This window comes from Brachionichthys hirsutus, unplaced genomic scaffold, assembly GCF_040956055.1.
Source record: "Brachionichthys hirsutus isolate HB-005 unplaced genomic scaffold, CSIRO-AGI_Bhir_v1 contig_511, whole genome shotgun sequence".
In the NCBI taxonomy this organism is placed as follows: domain Eukaryota; kingdom Metazoa; phylum Chordata; class Actinopteri; order Lophiiformes; family Brachionichthyidae; genus Brachionichthys; species Brachionichthys hirsutus.
Window position 1 is genome coordinate 2,097 of NW_027180718.1, and position 20,862 is coordinate 22,958.

At 43.4% G+C, this 20,862-nt stretch overlaps 1 protein-coding gene across 1 annotated transcript; it reads right to left on the reverse strand.

Annotated features, from left to right (window-relative positions):
• Window positions 1-636: 636 nt before the first annotated feature.
• On the reverse strand, window positions 637-20,510 carry LOC137916543 (3-hydroxyisobutyrate dehydrogenase, mitochondrial-like). Its single transcript, XM_068759531.1, has 8 exons — window positions 20,453-20,510; window positions 19,000-19,160; window positions 18,635-18,744; window positions 18,375-18,496; window positions 8,346-8,479; window positions 7,535-7,611; window positions 2,913-3,069; window positions 637-1,753 (listed from the first exon to the last, which is right to left on the reverse strand). Exons 1-8 carry the CDS (start codon window positions 20,508-20,510, stop codon window positions 1,595-1,597), a joined length of 978 nt encoding a protein of 325 aa, XP_068615632.1. The 3' UTR covers window positions 637-1,594.
• Between the last annotated feature and the right edge of the window lie 352 nt (window positions 20,511-20,862).

Consider the following 20,862-nt stretch of genomic DNA (forward strand, 5'->3'; position numbering starts at 1 on the left):
ATAATAAATATTTTCTAGGCATGATTTATTAAGATCAAACCTTAAACCCTCATCCAAGGTAAAGTGAGAAAACAGGTTAATTCAAACATCAAATTAAATCAGCAGGCGCTCGGCCAGGTGAAGACTCAAGTCTTGCTTTCATTGACATTTGGTGACAATGACTGAGATCTATTTCAAGTTTCCATGCTTCCTTTAGACATCTGAGGAAAACCCCCCTGAGTGAACTCTAAACTGTATTTTAATTCAGGTCATCTCGTTAAATGAATCAATATATTTAACTCGATATCTGTTAGCGTTTAGCTCGAAGCACAGCCCTGCTCCCGAGAGCTGTTTCAGTTAGCTACAGATATGACTTCTGTAGGAGCCGAGTATACAGCGGTAAATGTGTAGATGTTTTAACATCTGGTTTCAAAAGGACACGGCTAATCTGTATAACGGGTTGGAGATTTAGCTTCGTGGGGCTGGGCGTGATTTTAGGATCCGTTCTCACAGATACAGTTAAAATGGTCATCTGCATATACCCAACTAATCACAAAATATTATTTGTAAGCTCTATTTTGCCAATGAGCTATAACAAATTCCTCTTTGAAAGTTGAGTGCAGAAGACTGTACTAAAAAACACACTCAAATACCAGATACTGAAAACATATTTTATTCTGTGCAACAGTGTGCCAACATGGTTTTAACAGTCAAGACACTACGAATATATCACACACAGAAAGAAAAAAGTACATTCCGATTTCTCGTCAATACTATACAACGAAATATACATTATGCACATTTTCTCAGAGCAAGGAGGGACCTTTCCCTGCTTACAATTTACAGTTATCGTGCAGGGTGGGAGCGAGGACGAAAGTATGAGGGTGGACTTCACTGAAAACAGCGCAAGACAGTGTGAACAGTAAAATGTAAGAAGTGCTGGGAGTAATACTACCATGGCTCAATAAGCAGGTGGAGACAGTCGACAAAGAGGTCAGTTCAAGTATGATCTGTAACTATCAAAATGGCCCAGTGCACCGCGATGCACATGATACAAAAATAACTGATATATCACAGTAATTAGACTGAAGAGTAAACTTTGAACCCGAAAAGCATTTCTGAATACATTTTGATTTGTAAATACTGTATGATTGTCTCGCTCGTCAAGTTTTCATGGCTTTGTGAATCTTTTTATGCTGGTTGGTTTTTCTGTCCTCTTGCCTATCAAGGCAGATCTGATTAATTTGAATAACAAAAGAAACGTGCAGTTACTAGTCGACAATCATCCTGAAAAAAAGACATAATTAGCACTGTAAACCTGCAGTGTGTCATCTTACCTCGCATTTCACCACTGTGACCGCTTGGAGTAAGAGGACTTGTCTTGGATACGTTCTAAAGTCAGGTTTAACGGGTTCCCCTTGCAGAGGGAGAACCATGAATTTAAAATATGATTTTGCTAATGCAATGAGAAGACGTGTCGACATAGAGTATGCTAATTAGGTTGCAGACGTGTGCTTTCTAAGGCCTTCGTCTCTCCTGAGCATAGTGGGATAAGGGGCACTGGGGTGTGTGTGTGAGTGTGTGTGTCTTTGTTCGTGCGTTGTAACATCTCCGTTCACTGGCTTTTCTCCTCACGCAGGAATTGGAAGACGGATGAGAAGTCCTTGTTAGCGTAGCCTCGGGAGCACATGACTCGGAAGATCTGGTGGGCAAGGGAACCCAGTGGGATGGGTGTCTTGGTGTTGGTGGCTGTGCTCTGAGCCAAACCGAGATCCTGGAGACAGAGACACGGGAAGAAAGCAAGGAAAAGAGTCAAATAGCTACACTTCATGGTAAACAAGCGTACAGTATTAGATTTCCATGTGTGCGCGCTACAGAAACCAGGCTGATGTTTGCAATCAGATGGACTAAATAATACCAACCGACTCATACGCTGCATTGCCAAATAACCGTCACACTAATATTTGCCTTTAACTTTGTACATGACACTCATTTAATATTGCATCTCTTTATTACGATTATACATGTTACAATTATTTACATTCAGAGTGTTTTTTGTTTTCCCCCGAGATCTTGTATTGATGATGGGAGAGTCAGGCTGCGTCAAGTCTTCTACAACACTTCCCAAAATTATCAATGGGGTTAAGGTCCGGACTCTGTGACGGCCAATCCATATAAATGGTTTTCTTAAGGCTTTAGTCCAAATCCTTTGATTTCTCTTTGCATTCTTCATGTGCTGATAGATGCACTTATTTCCACTAATATATATATAGCTGTGAGATGTTTTGTTTTTTAACAATTTGATTTCACCAAACATTTAGCGGCTATCTAATTTGCTTAGTTAAATCCAGGTGTTTTTTTTTTTACCCCTGCCAGCTTGTGTATATTGCAGCGACAGTAAACTTAAGTGGCAAACAGTAAGTCACAGATGGGATTGTTTGACGAGGAGGGCGTCACAGAGACAAAAAAAAGCAGCTCAAAGTCAGACAAAGCCAATTCTAGAGCAGAGGGACTGAAAAAAAGAGACTGAAGAGGAGAAGAAAAATAGCAATCATGCAATCAAATGACTGGCAGAACAGCGACTGGAAACAATTTAGCTGAATACTTTGTGTAATGTCCTCAACAATGCCTCTCTTTGGCCTCTTAAATGTGATGATTTGATGTTTGTCTTTGTTGTATTTCATTGTAAAATGGAAAAAAAAAAATCTAATTTGATTTGAGCGAAGAACATGCAAGCTTTGGCTCTGGGAAATTACACAAGCTAAGCTATTTTCCGATATTACGGAGACTAACAAAAGAGGAGAAAAGCTACAGTCAATCTCATAATCACAAGAGACTGCCAAAGTATTAAAACAATTATTTTAATAATAGAATGAGATGCCAACGGAGGCGTTCCGGGTCATTATGGCGTTGACAGGGAACACAGAATGTACCTTGGCCATTAGCGTGGTTCCAAATCCACCCTGGTAGCTGTTGGCTGAGGGGACGCCTTCCATGACACCGGGGACTGGATTGTATGTGTCGCTGGACCAGCAACGACCCGAGGACATGTTGAGGATCTTTGTCAGCAGCTTCGGGTCCAAACCCAGTCTTGGCATAAAAAATGGGAAGAAAGAGATCAATGTCTCCTTCTGACTTGGCAAAAAAAAGTACAATTTCTGGGCTAAACCTTCAAATCGGGCATATAAACCCCCGCAACTCTCCGGTTGAGGCCATGGCTGAAATGTCTGACTGATAATATCAGCTGCTGAATGGAGTCATGGTGATGCCTTCAAAATAAGGGCATCGTTTTGTGAAAGGTGAATAGATTATCTTATTTATCCATTTAGTTTCATTCTAATCCAATGTCACTTGGTATGAAGGGGAAAACTGCTTGAATAGCGATACGAGCAGAAAGAGGAAATAAAAGGTAGAGGCAGGATGGGAAGGATAGCAGCACAGTTTAAGGGATCCATTCCCAAAGTGGAGCAAAGGCAGAACATGGAAAATGATGGGTGTGGGGTGGGCTGGTGACTGTCGTGACCCCTGTTGAACTTTATGCCTAGGCTGTGACCATTCTTCAGTGTTAATGGCTCAAGGCTTTGTAATGCTGGCTAATGCAATATTGATGTTTACCAGCACGTCTATCCTTCATCATCCCTCCTTCGTAAAAAAAAAAAAGAAAAAGAAAGTGGAGGAGGAGAAGTGGTTAAGCAGCACGGGGTGGGGGGGGGGGGGGTCGTAAACCTTGTTGTCAACGTAGAGCGTACACTCTTATATCCTTGCTGCCCCATTTTTGCAGCAACCCACTTTCATATGCAAGAGGACAAATCTCCAAGGCTCTGGGGGTAAGAAGAAGCAAACGAGATTGTGAGCAGCGGCGCAGCGGGGCAGGGAGCGAAGCGGCAAACGTTAGTCGGGAGGGTGGAACTATTGCGTCTGGGTCTGTCGGAGTGCAGTGTGTTTTGCATATTAACAGTTTAAAGGCCAGTGTAAAGCTGACCACATCAAGCCTTGGCTACCTCTGTTCACTGTTACTTACAGGCCTGTAACTCCACTCGGCTCTCAATATGACTATTAAACCATCATAGGTCCTTAAGGCCAGCAGTCAGTCTCCCTCCCTCCCTCCCTCCCCCCACCTGGCTCTCATTCTGCCATTACAACCACATCTTTTATTAGCTGTCTACGAACTAATTAAGAATGGGAATAGCATTTACACTCTGTATGTCTTTCCCTCCTCCCTTTGCCTTCATCTCTTTTGTGTCGGTTCAGCCCCGTTTTTTAACTGCTGTGGAAATGTGGCATAAATGACTCTGTGTGTGTGTGTGTGTGTGTGTGTGTGTTTTAGCAGATGATGGCTTTTTAAAATGTCTGTAAGCATCTCTTCGCCAGCCTTTAGCCTCTCGTCTCCTCCGCCTCCATTCACTCTCCCTCTCCTCTGCCTCCCCCCCCTTGTCTTCCCCGCTGACACCTCCCTGTCTGAGGACTCAGGGGGGGACATATGTTTGACATAGCGCCCCCCCCCCCCATCTCTCTCTGTGCGCACACACAAGGAGGCAGCCCCTCCCTGCGTTCTGGGTCAGCAGCTGAAAAGGTTACTGGCTGAACTACAATAAAGCGCGTCCGAGCGCGCAGATCGTTTGTTATAGCGACCAGAGACGCTGACGGGGAGCTGTTGTCCTCAGTTAACGATAAATCAATGAAGTTCCCCTCCTGCTCCCATCACGCACATACACGCAATCATTCACGCACACACACACACACACACACACACACACACACACGGCTGTGGTTATTGGCTGACGCAGTGGTGTTGTTTCTCGCTTGCCGTAATTTGCGTGGAGAAGAGGACATGTCACGGTTTAACAAGACCGACATGGATAAGCACTCAAAGACACGGATGGCGAGGTGAACGTGTTGCTGCACGATGCTGCTGGAGATTAAAGCAATGGACGTGTGAGTTGGATGGAGATGAAAACTAAGAGGGGAGGGGCGTTTATGTACTTCTGTGCCGGGGGGAGCTCTGGCAGGTGGAGTTCATTTGATGAGCTGATATTAACTGTCAGTTTCGTTGAGATTAGCTTCTCGTCCTCGTCTGATGCCGCAGGAAAGGAAGCCTGAGCCATTCCCCATTTATTATTACATTAATGAGCTAACGAGCAAATAGACACACAGACACACACACACACATACACACACACACACAGAGAGACATTTACTGTCACATTTATGGAGGCAACACGCTCATTCTTCGACAACGTAAATCTTCAGTGGAACACATGTTCACAATTCATTTAGAAAAGGAGAGATGTGAGACTGTTCATGCGTGCGACGGCAAACCTGCTTCTGCACCTTCTCATCCCTCTCTTTTACCGACTGGTTGGCTGCGTGTCGAAATTACACACAGGCAGACAGGCAGAGAGAGGGAAGAGATGAAGGGATTAAAAGAAAAGAGCAGAATGAGGAGACAAAGCAAATATGGATGACGGCGAAAAAGCTGAAAGAGGAAAAGAAAGAATGACAGAAAGGCGGAGTGTGTGTGTGTGTGTGTGTGTGTGTGTGCACGCTCATAATTGCCATGCATGGCCATTCCTTGCAGTAGGAGAACGTCACACTCCATTGGAGACGGCCCAAGACTCCATCTGAGATCAACAAATTAGCTCTATGAAGAGAGATGTGTGTGTGTGTGTGTGTGTGTGTGTGGGTGTGTGTGTGCGCATGTCCGCCTGCTTATACAGGTAAGGAGAAACACACACGTATTTGATGAAAGGGCAGCTCCATCAGGACCAAATTCAACATGATAAAATGTTATTGCCATTTTCCTGTAAATTGGGTGCGAGTGTTCAGCCCCCTTTGTGCACGACTGTGTTGTGTGTGTGTGTGTGTGTGCTTGCGTCTGCACACACAAGCCTAAGAGAGCATCCTGTCTGCATAAGACACCGGGCCGCAATGCAGCATGGGAGATTTACGAGTGCGAGCTCCCTCTAAACGATGACAGCCTTTGTCAAACCCTATAATAAAGCCCCAGAGATTGACTAGTAACAAGGGAGGAAATATGGAAACACATACACACATGCATGCAAGTATGCGCGCCCAATTAGGACTGAATACGACTCGGGGCTGCACATTTATAGGATGGATGCTGTAGTATTCTGATCTTTTTTATATATGCAGACGTTAAAATGATGTGCATACGGAGTAGAAGTTGTTGAAGTTAGGTAGAAAACTGCTGTCTTCAGTGTCTCTGGATGTAATTCTGTGTGTCTCTAAGTGTGTGTGCGTGTGTGTGTGTGTGCGCATCAGAGGCAGCATGGCGATGTGTAAATCTGTGTTGCTCCCTTAATGCCTCCATATTTCAGGGGCCTAGTGGGGGGATTTATGTGTGACTGCTCATGCCAATTTTCCTCCTCTATCTCAGCACATATAAATCAGCTGCACTAACACAGCTGCACTTTGAGAAGAGCAATTGGTGCAAACACACACACACACGCGCACACACACACACACTTTTTATGCTGCAAAACTCATAAGTAGAAAATTTGTGTGACACTGATGGCCCCTGCTACTGTATAAAATCCGTTGCCGTGAATCGACTCTGCCACCCATCACAAGCGAGTGAGTAAAATTTGATCAAAATTGCCATTCAAATTTTGCCTAAAGACATAAAAATAAGCAAACCTTATGGGAAATATAGTTTCGGTTTTCGAACAAATTGTTTTTCAAACAGTATTACGCAACGAATTATGTTCGAGAGCCGAGTTTCCGCTGTAACGACAGAGAGGAAACAGTATTATTGACTCGGGATGTGCTGAATTTAAAGAGTAGATTATAAAGCGTCGCATTATTCTGATGGCTCAGGCGAGACAGTTTCGGTGAACGGTCAATTGCAGAAAACTGCCCACCTTTCTGAGGCAAGCTAAAAAGTTCAGGTTTTATTCAAATAGTTAAACTGAGATGAACTCAATACTTCATATCCCAGCCCCCCCGAGCCAAAGAGGCTTTGTGCCAGGAACGCGAACGATGAATGACAGGTCTTCTTAGGTGACAGGAGTTGTGGCAGGACGCTGGTGAGAGTTCAATCAGAAGATGTAAATCAGAGTGTGTGGCTCCACCCCCCATCCATCTCTCTGACTCTGGGCTGGGATTCCCCTTCACAGCTACGTGAATAAGCCGAGACACACACACACAGACTGAAGTAGTAAATTGCTGCCACAGTTGCAGCCATATTACTGGTACAGTAATTACTTCTATAGTGACGGCTATATCTAAGGGCCAAGTTCGAGTGAATCTTAAAAATGTCACCTGCACATTCATGATGCTTCTTATACCAAGCTTCTCTGGTTCTTGGACTCATGAGGGAATATCTACGGAATGATCCTTTAAAGAAGAGCTCACGGAGCGACATCTGCATGTCCACATTGCATCTTGAGTAGGAGCTCATATTCCACGTTAAGGGTAGTAACATGTACAACTGCAAGTTGTATTGGTATATACACTCACACTGGTATGCATACTCATACTACGCTTAGAATAACCATTAGCATGCAGCTTAGCAAAGCGCTGGCTAACTAACTACCTGATGCCAAGGTTCATGGTCTCTGCGGTCCCGATCATCCCGATGGCCAGGAGCATGTTGTTGCAGATCTTAGCCGCCTAGGGTTGAAGGTAGACCAGAATGTAGAAAATTCACGCTAACATCTGTATATAGATTAGAAGGTTTACGAGACAACATGTAATTCAGAATGGAAAAATATTAGTAGTAGTATATTAACTCATTGAGTGCCAGCCATTTTCAGCTCAGCTATATGCCGCGTGCCCCAGTTTTTGCGTATTTTTCCTGATTTTCCAAGCCCCACAGAATATTCTTCACTATGACTTACGCAAACACAAACCTACCAAATGAAAGACTAAAAGTCTCTTCTTTCATGAGGAAAAAGCAGAAGTGTGTTCCATTTTTCATTCTGGGGTTATTGGCCATTGAAGAGAGGTAGATTTCAATGTCAAGGGTCGGCAGTGAATGTTCGGGTTTCAAATTTTTTTTTATTTAGACGTCAATGGCACTCAAAGAGTTAATCGTAATCATATCAGAATTCTGCTCTAGAAAGATCTTTAACCGGGCCTTTCTGCATGATCAACCCAGGGACCTCATTTATAGAATGGTCTCCCAATCAATTCTGATCCTATGCTTGACTTCAGCAGAAAACCATGTGCAAGTGTTTTGTCTCAGGACTGTGGAGAGTCAAATGAGAAGCAACATTTAACCAAAAGTCAGAGTTCACTGCATGTTCTGGACCAGGAACATTTGCGGGTTCATGGTCCTACAGAAGATAAGATTGCTTTGCTGTTTGTGATTTATTGAAGAAAAACAGAAATACGTTTGTCTCTACCTGTCCAGTGCCAACCTGTCCACAGTAGACAACATTGGCTCCCATGCAGGTGAGCAGCTCCTGTGCGGCGTTATATTCCTCCTTTACTCCACCCACCATGAAGGTCAGTGTGGCCATGCTCGCAGCACCAACACCTAAACAGAGAACACAGGTCGAAGAAGCGTTATCAGGTCAACTGAGGCGAACACAAGTTAAAAGCAAGTTCAGTATTATACAGTATTCTAATCCAGACTCGCACCACACACCCTGCAAACTTTGTGAAACGCTTTCTTTAAAGATCATAATATTAACAAGGAGTTCAGTCATGTCAGACTCTTTGTGGACAAAAAATCAGGATCGCAACATCAACTCATAACTGGTGTGGCCAACTAAAATATATAGATTCTCTGTGTCTTAAAGGTCAGTGGTGTATTTTTTAGGTGTGTGCGAGTGTCTTAGAATCATATTGGGACAGGCGTGTTAAGTAGTGGTGCACCAGAGGGACAGAGGTATCTTTAAAAGCCGATTGTTGCCATCATCCACTACACAACCCTCGTGGGAGCCTTTGCCTTTTGTCCTAGAACCCTTACTCTCTCTGTCTCTCTCTCACACACTCGCGCCAACAGCTGTGCCTGGGGCCACCCCCCCCTCCCACTGGTGGGGGTATCAGTGACAGGCGTGAGGGGTAATTAACTTTACACTTTATCATGTTCAATTAGGCATCCTTCCACATGCCTGATGGCTTAAGGAGCATGCCATGTAGGAGAAACCTCCACCCACCCACCTCAGCCACTCACCAGGGTCCTTAAAGTAGAAATGACCCCTTTTCAGGGCTGGACTCGAGGCAACACGAGTCTCCTCTGTTATGTCCCTGAAATGCTTTTTTTAATATCCTTCAACATTTACAGAATGATATCTGGTAGAAACACACTCATGAACAGCGTAACAGATTCATCGGTATATGCATATCCTCCATTCCTTTGATGAGTACTGCATATTGTTTGGAGTATATATTTGTAGAAGACGCTCAAACTTCAGTTACCTTAAATTATCTTTAAATTCCCTTAAAGTTTGTGAAACACTTAAAAAAAAAATATCAAAGCTCAACTGCTCATGAAAGTTAATAAACGTGTAAAGGTTGGCAAGGCAAACGGAATCACTTAAAACAACACATTTCCATGGAAACCAGAGAATATGACCTTAACATAAAATGCTATATGCCAAAACGGACAACTGTGCGTGTAAAGTTTAGTGGTGGGCACTGTTTGCCAAATATGCTTCAGATAGCGCCGTTTCATTTCATGGTCAGGCGACAGAAAAGTAGCTTACAAACTGTGGGGGGGGGGGGGGGGGGGGGGATAATATGCATGCAAAGTGACAGATTTGACCATTCTCCAAAACACTGGCGGAGAGAGCGAGAGAGAGATAATTTCTCTTTAGGGTGTCATCTGGCTGTAATGAAAAGTCTCTTAATAATGAAAGCCTAATAATGTCAGTGTTAATAATTAAAAGGGAACCACCGGGGACAAAACAGATGACGACGCATTTTCAGACTTCACTGCAGAGAAAAAGGGAGGAGAGTTACTGTTTATCTAATTTGCAGTACTTTTGTCAAGACACGATGCCAGGACTGTGTGTGTGTGTGTGTGTGTGAGTGCGCATGTGTGGGGCTGTCAACTGGTCATTAAGGCCATATAAAGAAACCCAAAGCCCACACTGTGCACACAAGTTCAACATAAGGCTGCCACACAACAATCACACACACACACACACACACATATGGGCCACAGATGATGGACATGATATGCAGTTTCTTTCTCGGGAATGTGCGTTCTCCATTTTCTCACATTCATTGGCGTCTGGCGTGCAAAGATTTTATTCAATCACAGACGACTGGAGAGAGGTGAGAGAAACACGCCTCAAACTGAACTCGTTCACTTTCATGTTTTTCAGCTTCAGGCAGTTTCTCCCAGAAACAAATCCAAAACGCACACAAATACACACAAAGACAACCGGGCCAGTTCATTGGTGAATGGACGTTGTTTGCGGACAAACTAAAGAGGAGATTATTGAAACCTCAGCCAAGGCACTGATCGATACATCTCACCGAGGAGAGGAAGAAGGAGAAAGAGCGAGAGAGCAGAGAGACGACAACAAAGAAGAAAAAAAACGATCTCTCTCTTCTTACCTCCCTGCATCACTACTGACTCTCCCTCCCTCAAATTAACTAATCACCCATAATAAGCTCATATGATCTGTAGTGGATTTCCATCGGCAGTGACACCAGGATGATGGAAGATCCTTGTTGGTGGAAGAATAATGCATAATTAGCATAAAAAACTGTGCAAAGGAAAGAGTGTGTTAGTGTTGATGTGTGGACTGTTTAATTCTATGATATTTTGAGTGCGTGTGCGTGTGTGTGTGTGTGTGTGTGTGAGAGAGTGAGAGGGGACATCCCGTTCTCGGACCGGCCCTGTCAGAGACGGATTAAAGTGGAATCCTAATGAGGCTTCCTGAGCGCTGGGTCTGCCTGGCTCATCCATCCCAGTGGGAGTGACAGCCCTGGATCGTTAGCATTGCACAACTACACAACGCCTCCTTGGAGGGGGGGGGGGGGGGGGGGGCACGGTGTGTGTGTGTGTGTGTGTATTTGAGGGGAGGGGGACTTAAGATAGAAGATATGGGAGATGAGAGTTGGAAAGGTACCGTAAGTGTAAGGGAGGGAAAAATATCCACAACAGATACATTTATTTATGAATCTTAATGCCCCACCAAATACTACTTCTACATAGATGTAAAAAAAAAAACCACATACTGCAATTTCTGCTTTTATACTTCCACACTTTTACTTTCATGGAAGCACAACAGAAAGAAGCTTAACTGCAAATAGATTGTCATGAAATGTAAGTGACCGAATACACAAAGTCACTACAGAGGGAGCTTGAAGCAACCCAGAACAGAGCCCATTGGATTCTAAAATACAATACAATAAAATACTCCAATTTCTACTGTACGCTGATTTCTTGGGATACAATTCCCTCGTGTTTCTGCTCTATCGCTTCCTTTCAACTAGCATCAGGACAAGCTCTGTTCATATTCTCAGCGCATGCGGAAGCAGGTTCATGAGCGATTCTGTGGCTTCTACTGCGTTAGATGTCAAAGGTTAAGGAGGAGGGGAAGTCGACCAAAGCGGCTCTTACAGTAGGTTGCAAGACGCGGAGGCGCCACACAGTGGCTCTTCTCTGTGAATGTGTGAAGTTGCGTGTGGCCCACGTACAAGCTAGCTTCCATTCCAGCAGCAGACACATATACCCAAACATTTCCTTCATCCTTCCTTGATCTATTAACAAGGTTCAAGTTAATAGCGTGGCAATAAAGCACGATTAGGACAGATGCTTCCACGACAGGCATTAACCGTGAACGTAAGACGGCGACGCAGGCGGCGTGGAGGCAGAAGAAGATCAGAGAAACGACATGGGTTTGGCCCGTTTGTAGTGAACACCAAATTCATTAGCACGTCTTTCATTGCACACGAAAGACTCGACCGAAGCACTTCTAGACAGCGTTGTAACCTCTTAAACCAGGGCTTCCTTTTGAAGTAAGTGAGCATATCTGTGTACATGTGCATGTAGTATCCGTGTGTGTACCAGGGACAGGTGCAGATCCCAGAGCCGCCCCGCCAATAAGACGTCAGTTCGAGCTTCTGAGGCTGCGTCTCACAGTTACGAGCCACATGTAAACCAGTAGTCACTTTTTATTGGTGGTGGGTTTAAATTAAACTACATTTGTCAATATGAGGCTACGCAAACAACACACACACACACACACACATTTGCCGGAACGCGCGCGCACATGTGCGCCTCGCCGCTTCCACACACAGACAGTCGTGAATGACGTATTTGACAATGTGCCACTTCGCTTGCTTTTTCACCTAAAAGTGCATGTGGAAAAAGACCTCAAGCAAGACCACACCTAGAACATCATTAGCGCACCTCGAAACACCTCGTTTCCTAAAAAGATCATGTAAGTTTGGCTTTGACTTGATATGAGGCTCTGGCATTGGCGATAAACTATATATACTACTACGACATGCACTCTTCACGTTGAAGTTATGGCTCTGCTTCAGTCGTCTATCTTGCAGGTTGGAAACTGCCTTCCCTGTAATGTTACGGTCTTAACTCAATGATAGTTGGCTGCCTGCAGTGTAAGCCAATGGGGGTAGGATGTTTATAGGCCAACAAAGCAGCCCTCATGTGGTCCACCATTATAATTACAGCCATGGGCAGATCTTTTTCTATAGCAAATTAAAAGAAACCAAACAGGCACTGTAAAAAACAAAAAAACATAACGGATATCGAGTAAATAAGAGAAACGGTACAAAAAAAAAGAGAAAAAAATCGGCATTTTCAACAGTTTATCTGCCAAATTTGCTAATGCTCCACTGTAGTGTTAAAAAAAGAGTCTGTTTATCGGTTCCAGTTAATGAGTGCAGAACCCTGAGAACCGATTCCTACACACAGACACGCCATGAGAAATTCAAGCAAGAAGGAGACTGGAGACAGTTTGGGTTTTGGGGGGAAAAAACAGTTGCCAACATAGTTTCTTGATTAGAAATGTTGCTGTTGCCTTAAGCGTTTACGATGCTTATCCACCGACCACCAGGCCAGGCGCCATCATCATCATAATCATCATCATCATCATGTGCAGTGGAGAGGCTGGTCAATGGTAGGTGACAGAGGCCAGAGGGAACCGGAGAGATACACAATCAATCCTTTCCGCAGCCCAATGAGACTCATCTTGGATAGAGCAAGTTAATAATGATCCCCAATTAGGCTGTTAGCAGGAAGGGACACAAATGCACACACACACACACACACACACACACACACACACACAACCAGAAACAGTAGCAGAGACTGTCCTTCGCAAAGACAGAACCCTAATTTGCTTTTTAGGTTGAGTGACATTCAGTGTGACATTTAAGCTACATTTGATGGACAGAGACTTTTTGTATGACTCATACACCAGCTGACTACTTGTCTGCACACGTGCACGCACACACACACACACACGCACACACACAGCAGACATAGAGGCAGGGATGCGAGAGCCGGTCCCCAGCTGCTGTGGGTCCACCTCCATCTGGAGCTCCCCCATCACCAACCCTCCATCATCTCCATCTCTGGTCACTACTGTGCCCCCCCCTGCTCCCCAGTCCTCATCCCATGTGACCAGAAGCCTTCAGTGAGAGGCTTGTTATGCTAATATTGTCTTTGGACCAATGACACCCCCCCGCCCTACCAACCTGGTTACTTAGTGTCATAGAATCATGACAAACCTTCACTAAATAGCCTTCAGATTTCCCAGACTCGTCTTCTCAATGAATCCCCTTCTCAGAATGGATTAAGCTGGCCTGCATGCTCTTCAACCAGGCCAAGGATCGACCCTTTTACCGTTTAAATAGGGCTAGATATATTACATATTCTAACACACGGGGACGGAGTAAAGAAGATGCCCCAGGTCTTGTGTGTCTTTGGGAAGAAATAGCGCTTCTGTAACTCTGGAAAGGAGCGAGGTGTTGACTGATGAACTGCCTGGTGCCAGCCTTCGCTCGAACAAGCTCCTACAGGCCGGAGAATGATGATAAAAGTGTCTTAAAAATGAAAAATTGCGATACTTGAGATTTCCTTTATGTGGTATGGATATGATTAGAGTGGCAATGAGACTCAGCCTAAATCGGCAGTTAGCCAAGCATTACAAGACATCGCAAACGAGCAACATTAGCCCCGAGAATGGTCCCACAAAAAGCTAAGCTCCCTTTTCGCTTTTATTTGCAACAAGAGTTGACTTTCCCAGCCCTGGGAAAACACAATGAAAGGTTTTTAAAGCCGTCGTCCGTTAGCAATGTGGCAGCCCACCGTGGGCACGAAGACACAGACACAGGCATTCTGGGTAATTACTGCTAACGACACTGCCACTTGCTAGCCAGACCTCCTATTTTTGTCATCACTGTGCCAACACCCTGAGCCTGTGACATCAGAGCTTGTTTTGTTGTGGGTCAACTTTACATGTGGATGCTTTTAATGACACCAGTCAGCAGTAGATGTGTGTGTGTGTGAAAGGAAACACTAGCATGCTTGAAGAAAGCATTTGCATAGAGATTGCAATTTTGTATATTTATATGTGAATGAGTGTGTATATCAGGACACAGCTGGCAGGCTAATGCCAAGACAGTGGTCAATGTGTAAGAGCAGAAGCAAGCAGAAAGGCCACGAGAAGAAAGTGAGAGTTTTGGAGTTTTATGGCTGAAAAAAAAAAAAAAAAGGTTAAGACTCTGCTATTCAGATCCAACGTTGGGCTGCCAAACCTCTGGTGACGCACACTGAACACACATGTACATTTCTGTTTAAAAAAAAAAATGCAACCTCACACACCATGCGTACATGAAAGGATTCAGTTTATATCAAAAGAAACATCTAAATTAAAAATTTTTTTTTTTTTAGAAACCACAAGGGGAACATGCTGCGTCTGCAAATTATTTGGGAGATTGCAGGCGGTCTGTGCTGCATGTGTTGCTATCCCCAGCACACAAAACACATTTTGATTGGGCAAGGCCTCTTTGTATCAACCAGATATATAACTAACAAAGTATATATATATATCCTCCTGAGACCCAGCCAGTTAGCATGTCCTCTGTAGTGGACATTTGTCCATGACAGAGGACATGATAACTGGCGGGCTGGGTCTCAGGAGGATATAATTATTATAGTGTTATTAAATTATTATTGTGTGCGTCTGGAATACATACTGTATAAGACAATAGTGCCTTTTTAAATTGTACTTTTGTGTAACCTATTAATATAAAATAGATTTAGCGCAGCCAACACTTCCCCTTGCACGCACACACCCACACACACAGGAGTATGACAGCCCCCTATTTGGGTAGGCTGCCATCTTCTGGTTGGAAGACAGTATGTAACTTTATAACACCATAGGCCACCCAGGGATGTGGAAGGTGTGGTTGGGGGTAGACAGGTGGGATATACAGGTTTCTGATATTGCTGATAAAGTTGTCACTGTCAGATTCCTCAGCCCAAACAGATGCCGAATGTCTAAATGTTATATCAAGGTCAGCAACTAGCTCTCTTTTCTGATCAATGACGATCGATTCATTGCAATTTTTTATTTTTAGGAAATGTCATTGCAACTTCCTAAACCCTTGATGACATATTTTAAAAAAATAAATAAATAAAAAAGATTTAAAAGACAATTAAACAGAAATGTACATTTTGGAGACTGGAACTAACTGATGACATGCATCAATACAATTGGCGGGCAGTTATGTGAAGCACGATGCACGTGTCTGTGAGAGACAAGCGTCTACAGCGCGAGTCGCAGAGGCCAGAGGTGGCAGGTAAATCATTGGCCATCTCAGGCTAGTAAAAGAGGCTTATTTAAGAGGTGGGCGAGGAAGAACCTTCACAGAAGACTGCACACACAAACCGTGCACTGTCAATAGTATGTAAACAGTGTGTGTTCACAGAGAGCAACAGCCTTAAGGGGCTGCTCTCCAGACGCCAGCTGGTAAACATACCGGTGTGGACCATGTCTGTGTTTGTATGCAGGAGGGCGGGAGCTGCAGTGTATTGTGTGTGTAAGAAAAAGCAAATAGAGCATGATTATGGTTGGCAGTGAGACGTGCAATAGTGTCAGGATAGAGAATACTTCACCTGCATACCTGATTAAAATGAGTTGCGAGCATGTGGGTGAGCGAGCAAAAAAAAAAAAAGAGAGAGAGAGATTGACAGTTTTACTGCAATATGTCTTATCTCTCTCCTCTCCACTCCATGTGAGGGCAGCTTCTCTCCTCTTTATGACTCTTTATCTGACATGAAAGGCACTAACATGGCATGCCCACCATTACGGCTCAATCAGCATGAAAAGCACTGACACGGGGTTCTCCGCCGCGGCTCAGCCCATTAAGGACGACTGGTGATCCTGCGCTCTGTCAAGAAACCGTCACAAGCAGACAGTTCCGACATAATGAGGACTTAAAACCTTAACCTTGCCTTTCAGACCCCTGGTCAAAGGCAGCAATAAAGCCTTAAGGGGGGGCACCGACTGGCTGGCCTGGCTCAGTAATTACAACCCATGTCTCAGCGCTAAGCAAAAAGGTCCCAATACTTTGATACAAAAGAGTGTAAGTTCAGAAGTAAGGCTAGGGGGTCATTGTCCCAACACTACGATTGGTATTCTCAAACAAGCAAACTAGCAGCCCCGAGTCTGCTTTCGATACCGTCATCTCTCATTGTACGTCTGCCCAACGATTTTAAAATAAATAAATACATCCAATGACACCATATAATTAAACTGTAACATGCCCTCTTCAAACATTTCTCACAACAGCAACGTTATCCTCCTTTTGTTGATTTCACATGCCGAGTCTTGTCATGGTTATTTGTGGGCGAGCCTGTTATTGACTCCGTACCTCGTGGGAAGACACAGGCCTCTGGGTCTTACTCGCAATGCCCTTCGAGATATTTGTTCGGTGCTAATATTTGCCTTGGTATGACACTAACCAATGCTATGAAGCGCACAGGCCCGGAAGAGATGATGAATGGACAAAATTGGTTCCAGAGTTTTTTTTGAAGTTGACGAGCTCAGCAAAAGTCAAGCTGGAGCCTGCGGGGCGGGCGGCGGATGGGATGTCTGAAGCTCTCTCAATAGATCGGTGCCGATCCGTTTACTGTGGTTTGTTTAAACATCTCAACACAAATGTCCATTATAATCTTATCGGGAATTTGTGATCATGTCTCCCGTGGGGTGTTTTGGTTGATCATTATTTCTGTAAAAGGAGTGACACCTGTCAGAGAGGGACGCTGCTTCAGTGACGCAGAAGTGGCCGCACCTTTGTGACGGATCAAGAGTTGAAAGGCAGAGGGTTGAACACAGGTGGCAGTTTCTCTTCTGGATAATTGTAGTAAAGGAAAAGCTATTAACCACCACTGACATTAATAGAAAGAGAAGCATAAATCATGGCCTCCTAGTTTGTTGGCTTTGCCATTGTTGTAATGTTATTAACTCAACACTGCAACCACTAGCCCTGACTAGCTCATAAATAATGGTTTCCGCATCACGGAATCAGAAAGGATTGATATCTTCTGTGGACATACGCACAGCCACATTTGTAAAAATCGTATTTTTAAACTTTCAAATTGACCCATCTTCTTATTTACCTGCGACAGTCTCCATTACAAAACACAAAGGGTACTAAAAAGCATGTTTATATTTTGCTGAAGCCTTTTGACTATATTTAAATACAGCGTTTTGTTTGGACTATCGAGTTGAATTTTTATACCTTCCAATTTGGCTTCTCTGAGAGCGAGAGAGAGATGGGTGAGCGACATTACCTTTTAATAAGACAGGGAGCAGCACACTATTCTAATCAAATCATAAGTTTGTCTCAACAGGAAAGGTTTATTTCGAGACAATATGAAATAATGAAGTGGAGATTTTTCCACTTCATAGATACTTTCTGGGGGTTTCTAATCTTAATAGGAAAACAAATTAACCACTATAAAAGAAAAAAGTATATGAGCTCATTTTCATTCTAACCACATTTGGAAACTGACGAGTACAACCTAAGGCCACCAACATATTCCTGCAGAGAAACCAAACCTTAGGTTTACTCTTAATCAGCAGACTTGGCAGTTCTGAATCCAAATAGACTGTAGACTTAAAGACATCATATCAAACCTGTCTAATATCTGTTAAATGGTTCTGAGCAACCATTTACAAAAATAAGGACAGAGGAAAATCTGTAGGAACAGTTGGGAAAGCACACGCACACGATTGCCAGAGAAAAGTAAAAATGAACCTGGAGACTCATCTGACTCCCAGGCTAGTGGAGAACAATGAAAAACAACTGTTGACTCTGCCATGTAATCGTTTAAGTATAACATTAACTGTAAATTACAACAGTTATTCATCACAGAAGAAACAAACTCAAAGCCGCAGAGGAAGACTTTCATTCTTTGGGTGACACACTACCTCCTGACACTGGAGCGTCCATGAACACGGCTCCCATCTTCTCCGCAGCAACTGCCATCTCTTTTGAGACGGCAGGGTCGATGGTGGAGGAGTCAATCAACAGTGTTCCTTTCTTCACCTTCCTTAAGAGGGCAAGATAAGAAAAACGAACATTTTGTCAGCCTAAGCCTTTCTGTTTGCACATCAAGTGCCTTGCCCCAGTTTCATGTATTTATTAGGAGAAGGTTGAAGGTCGTATAATTGTCTATTTCTTTGCTTACTTGAGGATGCCACTCGGGCCTGCGTATACTTCTGCAACATTAGGACTGGAGGGAAGCATTGTGATAATGCGGTCTGCTTTCTCTGCAACCTCTGCTGGCGAGTCTACGACCTGAACACAATATCCACCACATCATTAACACGAAAGAGACCTTTATGAACAAAAGGAACATCAAATAGTCACTTGGCCATTTTCCTAAACAAACTTTAGTGCTTTTTAAGTCATGGTTGGTAAAATCTTGCAAATATTTGACAATAATCAGTGTTTTCTTAGCTGACTCGTTCTATTCGATGCCAAATTTAGATGTACTGCACTCTAATAAACGTTTAAAAGTCCATAGATGAGATTTTATCGAGTGAGTGTTACCTGAGCGCCCATGTCCTGCAGGGCCTTGCAAGACTCAGGGAAGACATCAGTGGCAATAATGGGATAACCATTCTTTAACAGGTTTTTGGCCATGGGATTGCCCATGCTCCCCAAGCCAACAAACCCTACTGGAGTTTTTGAGGCCAATGACCGTGATGTCACTGAGGAGACGATAAGAATGATGCCATTAGCATTGTGATGGAAAACACAAGGCATTTTATTTAGTTGAAGATCAGAGCAGTTCAAATAAATACGAGGCTCAACATAAGCAAACAATCCCAAAGATTGTATGTATTTGCATTTAGTAGCTAACATTGTCCTCATGCTTTTATTAGTTTGATACTCATCCTGCAGTCCTGACAAGGTAGGTTTATTTGTTTGACCAAAATCAATCAATAAACCAATCAACGTGCATCACATAAAATACATTTAAGTGTATTATTCACCATGAGAATGCACTGAGGCGTTGATATCACCACTAACAGCCAACATTTGGGAAGTCTGGCCAAGATATTACACAGTCCGAGGTCAGCCAAGGTCCAGACAGGCTAACAGACACTAAAGGGAGAAACCCTGGCACACTGCAAAAAACAGGATTAAGGCTGAATGGAGAAGTTTAAAACTAAAAGCTTTACCTTCAATTCAGCCAATCAACTTACACTGTAGATACAGTTTCGTCCTTAGTTATTAATCGTGCTTGATGCAATTCCATCAATGTCGGCACAGTATTCCTGACTGACTAGCAATTTTCTTTTAAATGAAATGATCTACTTCATTTCTAACTATTTAAACTACTTACTGTCAGTTTAGCATTTGACTTCATTTCTGTCCCTATGTCTTTAATCGTTTCTATAAAGCTTACTTGTAAAACCGCTTTTGTATTAATGCTATCGTTCTAGGGAATCTATTTTATTTGACATAATAATTACAATGCAAAATGAAGTCACACAAGTATGCCACTTCTTTAAAAAAGTTTATGGTGCATCTTAATACCAGATTTCCAAACAGCGAAGCAAAACCCAGTTTAATATACCATCAAGGCTCATAAATTTTAAAAAGCATTTTAACTCAGACGACACAAATAATAAAAACTAAACTACAGAAGATTCATAAAATAGTTTTGTCTAGCATTTGTACGATGACAGGGATTGAGAGTATGCAGTGCGGCAGTGATTCTTTACAAAGCTAATACACAAATATTTGTAGTAGAACAGATTTCTTTAGAGTAGTAAAACCTACAGAATACCCATTTCTGGGTATTGTTCGATTGAACGCCACACAGCAAAGTAGCAATCAACTTTGCACAGACATGATGGATTCATGCGTTGCTTGTTGGGCTAACAAGCTAGCTAAGAGGTTGGAGCACAGAATGTTCGGCCTGCTTTTTATTCTGAACACGCAGTCACAACTAAAACAAGGCACGAGGAAAAAACGAAACGATTGGATAGCTTACCGAAAGCATATTCGACAGGCTTATTCCTATTTAACAATACCCTAAACAACGCAGCCATACTCTTTCCCCTTGACCTCAGCGTACACAACAACAGGGCTGCCAAGCCAGGAAACCCCAACGCAGCTGTCACGTGACTGCGATTTCAGCCAATTGCACCTCTCGTGGAGTTTCCGCAGCCAATGGAAACAAGGTGAAGGCGGGACATGCTGGTTTGTTGTTGTTGTGTGTGTTTTTTTTTTTTTTACTTAATTCCCGTTAGCCGCTTCTGTGAACCACTGTAAACCAAGTGAACATTGTGAACTGATTTTAATGACTTAAACAAATATTTTTGCTCTTAACAGTTGCAGCTACACCTGCTTTGCAACCCCCCCCCACCCGGAGTCCCAAACATCATTTGGTACCGCTCAACA